The following is a 6,799-nucleotide window of genomic DNA, read 5'->3' as shown; positions in this document are numbered from 1 at the left end:
GCACTGTAGGAGAGAACGGGATGGTTGTCACTAGTGCACTGCAACCTTGCCCAGGCCCGACGGGGCCCGGCGGGTTCGGGCTGGGTAGGGCTTTTTTTTTTATAAATAATTCGGGCTCGGCCGGGCCCGGGCACCGCCGTTTTTAATTTTTTTTTTTTTTTTTTTTTGCGTTTTTTTTCTTTTTCTTTTTTCATATAACTAGGGTTATAGGATAACCTTCGTTTTTAAGATTCGTTTTTGCTTTTGCGCCAAGCTGTCATCAGAGAAACATTTGGATGTAATTACCGCAGCGCGCAGGGAGAACTCAGGCCGGGGACAACTCGATTGGTTGTGTTGGAATATAGCCAGTTGGCGAACGTTTTATTTGTACTTGGATCATGTAGCCAGTTGAAGTTTTGTTAAACGCGTTGCTGACGTCGTGGTGAGTGATGTTTATTATTTGCTGGGTCGCTCGCTACCTGTTTTGTTGTGCTTTTCATTATTGCTCTGCTCGAAATCTGATTTCTGTTTGTTTGTATATAGTAGTAGGCTATTGTGTGTGTGTGTGTACTGTGTGTCAAAGAAGATTCTATAGCCTTCAATACGTTTTACGAGGCTGCTCTATAAGCGAGCACTGGGAGGGAGGCATAAATGCTTCTTAGTTTTCAGCGTGATATGCGTTATTTAGGCAGACCTATTGGACATTTTCGTTTTTGTTTATTTATTAAGTTAATATATAAAGTGTTTAGAATATTTAAAACAAATACAAACTAAATTATATTTTAATAATAATAATAATACTTTTTTTTCTGGTTTTCACGCGGGCTAGGGCTTAAAATATTATTTACAGTCGGGCTTATTTTCGGGCAGGGCCTGAAGTTCACGGGCTCGGGCAGGGCTCTGGCTTTATTTCAAGGCCCTTGCAGACCACTAGTTGTCACACGGGTAGGTTGTCACATTCAATATATTTCGCTACCAAAAGGCGCTTTCTCCCATATTTTGGTATGGAAATGTCCAGAATTGGAATCAGAGCTCACCTACATAGTCTCCTTTGGAGTGAAACAGCTGAACTTTAGGTGAGAGGACTTTTTGTGTTTTTCATGTGGAATTGTAAATATTCAGCTCCTCAGTATTTTTCTTCTAGGCTTTTACACATTGGTTTATAATGAAACAATTGTTACCCTTAAAAAGTGTGAAGGGAAAGCTATAGTTTAGATTGTTGTTGGCTAACTAACAAATGTTTAGATGGTTGTTACTGTTCCCTTGATACTAGCAAGACATTCCAGTTGGGGTTGGTCGTCACATTTTCTTTGGGATTGGTTGTCACATGTGGACCGTTTCTTCACCAACTTGGAGGTGATGGATGAGCTGAGGACAGACCGAGCAGAGCCCAATGCACCCCAGCCCACCTAATAAGCCTAGTACATCCCAGCCTAGACTACCTACCAAGCCTAGTACATCCCAGCCTAGACCATTTGCCAAGCCTAATACATCCCATCCTAGACCACCTGCCAAGCCTTGTACATTCCAGCCTAGACCACCTGCTAAGCCTAGTACATCCCAGTGTACTCCACCCAGCTGGAAAAGGCAGCCAGCAAGAAGAAGAAACAGAAAAGAAAGAGACAGGAGGAGTCTTCATCAGATGAAGAAGTTGTTTTTGTTTGGTTTGTATGGAAACGTTCTCCAACCGCCGTTCAGGGTGTTGCATGTGCAACCAGTTGGCACACGAGCTCTGCTTAGTTGGAGTGCCCAGACCCTACATTTGCCATCACTGTAACTCAAATAGTGAATGAGTGTAGCCTAGTTGTGTTGGCTATTATTGTTAGGCCTATTTATTTTGTTCTTATTTTGTTATATAGGATGGCCTAAAGATGTCTTTCCTGTTTATGTTCATGTTAAGATGCATTAAGTTATGTATTTGTCAACTTGTCAATGCAATTCAACTTTCAAATTGAGTTCTTCCTTCTTTTTTAAGATGTTCCCCATTAAAACACATAGTGAGAACCAACCCCATAGTGTGTCACAACCATCCCTGTGATGGGGTTGGTTGTCACAATGTGTCAGAGTGTCTTTGATAGGTAATTTGATTTCCTGAGAAAATGAGAGGGATACATATTTCAAGCCAACATCTTAAGCTTCAATTTAATGTAGGAATGACTACTGAAAGATGTTTTGATGATGAGCAATTCACACTAGAGTAAAAAGTGTGACAACCATCCCCGTTCTCCCCTATGTGTGACCAAACCGACAGAGGACTGCGGCTCGTAGCAGTAGCTTGACTAACGCTACCTCAGGAATCACACCAGAGGCATAGCACCTTACAAACAGAAGGTATAACCTTTGTAATGAAGAGTGGAGCGGAGACGAGCGGAGAAGTGCAAAACGCTATTCAATTTAGCCTATTTATATTCAATCAAATGGAAGGAAGATTCTGTAGAGAGAGCGTGTGTCCGTTTGCACTGGGCTGTCGCTATGGCTGGCCCCTGTAAAGATGTAGCTCAGCTGATCCCAGGACAGCGGGGAAAACAGGGGGAGCGGAGCGATATATATATATACAAAGCCTGGAGTAAGTGTCATATCATCACCTTCTTAAAATCATATTTTCAAGTTTTGAGAAAAACGGAATAAACGGAACCAAATAGAATAAATGATATATATATTCATAATTTCACAAGCATGATCTTTTCAATTAAGAATGTAGGCAATTTTAGCAGAGGTGGCCAGCAGCATCATGAAGAGATGACTTTGGCAAAAATATCATCTTCCTCAAAAAGTGACTTAAGGTGACGATATGAGACCGAGTCGGAGCGGTCGTAGAAACGGTCGTAGAAACGGTCGTAGAAACGGTCGTAGAAACGGTCGTAGAAACGGTCGTAGAAACGGTCGTAGAAACGGTCGTAGAAACGGTCCGAGCGGTTTCAAACACACTTTGATTGTAGCCTATAAATGCTGTGTTGTGAGCTTGATAAAGTCCGTGTGATAGGAGCTGTTGGTAACTCACCCGGAGAACGCCAATGGACCTGTCTCAAACCCTGCCCTCTTTTCTTGATCCTCCAATCACAACTGTCGCTTACCTCGGACAAACTTGGTTTGTCCGAGGTAAGCGACAGTTGTGATTGGAGGATCAAGAAAAGAGGGCAGGGTTTGAGACAGGTCTATTGTCAGGTAGCGGTTTCGCATATCCCTTGTCCTGGATCCATTATCTTCTCTCGGGACGAGTGGACATGAATGCGAGCAACAAGTACCGATTTTTGTTATTTTGCATGGATCGTTCTCCATGGAAAAAATTAGTCTGAGGGAGAACTGCATCGATCAATGAGGTGCCTTGTGTCCCGCGAAGAGTTCCCTCACTCACCTGTCAAAGCGGTGGGAGAGAGAGCGGACAACCGCTGGTTTGAGGTCAGCGGAGGGGCCGGCTCCACAGAGTCCTGTGCTCTGTAATGGACCTGTCTCAAACCCTGCCCCTTTTCTTGATCCTCCAATCACAACTGTCGCTTACCTCGGACAAACTTGGTTTGTCCGAGGTAAGCGACAGTTGTGATTGGAGGATCAAGAAAAGAGGGCAGGGTTTGAGACAGGTCTATTGCGACTTCGTTTCGTAAAACTCTGACGCAACGGCGACAATAATTCAACCGCTGCAAAATGTAAATAATGGAAACAATGAATTGTAAGAAAAATTGGTCACTGGAGTTTTTCTTACTAGGGCAGTGCCCTATACAAGTACAGGGATCTTTTCACTCATAAAACACTATTTCCTGCTAGAAATGACTGATATTAGTACCCATTCCGCTCCATATTAGGGCTTTAAGATCCACTTACAGGGTGCTCTTATGTTATTTGTACCTCAGAGGGTACACGCTTTATTCTTTGAGAGTGTAGCGGTGTGTGTATTTACATCTACTGAAAGTGGATTCAGAAACAGCTAGATGAAACAGACTCACAAATTACCGCGAGCGGTTCAGCGACCTCACTTCAAAAATATTATAATAATATTGATTCATTCCATCTTCAGATCACTGAGATTGGTTCAGGGACCTCATTTAAAAAAATAAAAAAAATAAACAGTACTTTGAAACATTCCGTCTTCAACTCCGCTACGGTGGACCATGTGATGGGGTTTCTCAAAATGTGCTTATGCATTATTTCTCAGATGAGCCAGGGCTCGCTTTAAAGCCTCGGCTGTACAAGTACATCCTGTACAAACAACACAAGGCAACTTCAAATTTAAACATTTCAATAATTACACAGCAAACAAACTCTCAAGTTGCTTCATTTCCATATAAATAGAGCTTGGATTAAAAAGAGACTTTGACACAGCAATTGCGACTGAGCAAAATAAAAACCTTTACCGGCCTAATGCATAACAACATGGTATCAGTCCAGCATATCTAAAGAAAGCAACACCTGCAGGAGAGGCTGCAGTATTGTGTAGACCTTGTGTAGACCCTGCAAAGGAGACCTTTTCTGCAAAGGAGGCTCCAGTTCTGTAGCGCTCTCTCTCTCTCTCTCTCTCTCTCTCTCTCTCTCTCTCTCTCTCCTCCTCTCTCTCTCTCTCTCTCTCTCTCTCCTCTCTCTCTCTCTCTCTCTCTCTCTCTCTCTCTCTCTCTCTCTCTCTGTCAGATGGTTAAAACTCTTCCACATCAATGTGGAACGCCCTACCCAAAGCTGTAAAGAAATGTGAATCACTACCCACTTTCAAAAACACTCTCAAAAAACACCTACGGGAGACTGCAATTAGAAACTGGCCACTGTAAATGTCCTAACACAACCCCCTCCAATGTACAGTAAATGACCACGTATGGTCTTGTCAATATTCCAATGTACAGTTTTGCTTGTACAGTTGTACAGTGTCCCCCACCCACCCCTCCTACCCAAACCCACCCCACCCAACCACCTCCAATGTACAGTCCCCCCCCCCCACTTACCCAACCTCCTCCAATGTACAGTTTCTACGTCAAATGTAGATACTCTCTTTTCTGGACTCTTTTCGTATCACAAACAGTACTGTATTTGCAAATCTGGTATGTCATAAATGTATAGATGTAGCAGTACTGTCTATCTGTATGTCATGTGTGTCATATATGTTATGATGAATTGAAAATGGGTGACCCTGATGTAAACAAGATGAAAGTCTTTCTCTGGTCTGCATCCCCTTAACAATTGTATGTATTGAGCTGTACTGTACTGTACCCATTCTGCAATCTGTTAATAAAGTTTTCAATCAATCAATCAATCAATCAATGTGGCTGATATGATATGTACATGATGTGAATAGTGAGCAGCCCACAGGGTAGGTGAGCTCCAAAGACGACTTGACTGTTTACATTTCTTTTAATAACGTCTCCTCTCGTGTCATTGTCGCCTGCAGCGGTGGGTGCAGAGAGCTGCAGACCGTCTCCCCGGGGGACGCTCTCGTCTGCCAATCTGCCCCGAGCCGATGATTGACAGGATACATTATCCAATAAATACAGCTCCAGCCATGTTGAACAACCAGCCGACTGGCTGAGGGGTCAGAGTTCTACGGGGGAAGAGTGAGGGAGAGAGATGGCGTTTTCAATCTCTTTCTCCTCTTCCTTTCCGTCCACTCCATTTTTCACTCCTTTTTTTCAGATTCCCTGACTCGCTGGGCAAGTTCCTGCCATCGATTGGTCAAGGTTGTCCCGCTAATAGAGTCCTCTCTTAAGTCTATCTCTCTCTCCCTCTCTCTCTCCGTCTCCCAGCCTTCGATCGTCGAGTTCACGAGTTCAGAGGTCACTGGCCTCGGCGCGTTCGTACAGCGCGCGCAGCTTCTCGAAGCGGGGCCCCCATTCCCTGAGCGTCTCCTCTCTCCTCCCCTCCCCTCCTCCTCCTCCCACCCCCTCGCCGTTGCAGCTCCCTCCCTCCACCCCCGCGGAGCTGAAGGAGCTGAGGGAGCCGGTGGGGGAGCCCCCTCCCTCGGTGGAGTAGACCTGGAGGGAGTCGAAGGGGCCTGTGTCGGGGTGCTGGTCGGCGTCGCGGATGATCTCGCACAGGTAGCGGGCCAGGTCCTGGCTGGAGAAGGAGAAGGAGCGGGGCGGCAGTTGAGGGGGCCGCGCCTGGCCCTGGGCGGGGAGCCTGGTCGGGGGAACGTCCCGCCGGAGGCCTGCGGAGGAGGAGGAAGCCGCGGACGGAGGGAGGGCAGTGGAGCCGGCAGGTTCGACCCAGGGTGGTGTCCTGGGGCTGGGCGTGGGGCTGATGGGGGGGGGTCTGTGGTGGAGAGGTGGTTCTGGTGAAGGTGAGCAGGAGGAGGTGGAGGAGGCGGAGGAGGAGGGTGGTGCCAAGGCACGGGAGCGGCAGTACTGGACTGACTGGGCGGGGCTGGGCTGGAGGGATTTCTGCAGCTCCGCCATGTCGTAGGCGTTCTGGAGGTGAATACACATAAAACCATCAAACGCATGTGCGGACACACACACACACACACACAAATGCAGAGACAGACAAACACACACACACAAGCACAGACAGAAGAGAGAAAGAAAGTCACCATTGTAGTCATCACATACATTTTATGGATGCGCACACTCACGCGCACGCACACACACACATGCGCACACACACACACACACACACACACACACACACACACACACAGACACACACACACACACAAGAAGGAAGAGACACAAGAAGGAAGAGAAGATAGGGAGTCAGCATTAGCATTGAGACTGTAGCGCAGTAGATAAGACATATGGTAGATTGGCTGCAGCAGCAGCAGGTAGCTACAGGATGAGACAGCTAGGATGTATAGGGGACCATATAGGAGAGTGACAGAGAGAGACAAATGAACCCAGAGAAAGAAGAG

At 46.2% G+C, this 6,799-nt stretch overlaps 1 protein-coding gene across 1 annotated transcript in view; it reads right to left on the bottom strand.

Moving 5' to 3' along the window:
- Positions 1–5,723: 5,723 nt before the first annotated feature.
- Positions 5,724–6,799, bottom strand: part of LOC311223493 (neural-cadherin) — a gene marked incomplete at both ends in the record, with an annotated part of 1,556,546 nt that continues 1,555,470 nt past the window's right edge. The window contains 4 exon segments of the mRNA XM_084308277.1: positions 5,724–6,149; positions 6,151–6,210; positions 6,212–6,274; positions 6,276–6,359. Coding sequence (XP_084164403.1) covers positions 5,724–6,149; positions 6,151–6,210; positions 6,212–6,274; positions 6,276–6,359 — 633 coding nt within the window.

This window comes from Notolepis coatsorum (assembly GCF_963971535.1).
Source record: "Notolepis coatsorum genome assembly, chromosome: 2".
NCBI lineage: Eukaryota > Metazoa > Chordata > Actinopteri > Aulopiformes > Paralepididae > Notolepis > Notolepis coatsorum.
Note: the sequence above shows the minus strand (reverse complement) of the source record. Positions and strands in the feature narration are given on the sequence as shown.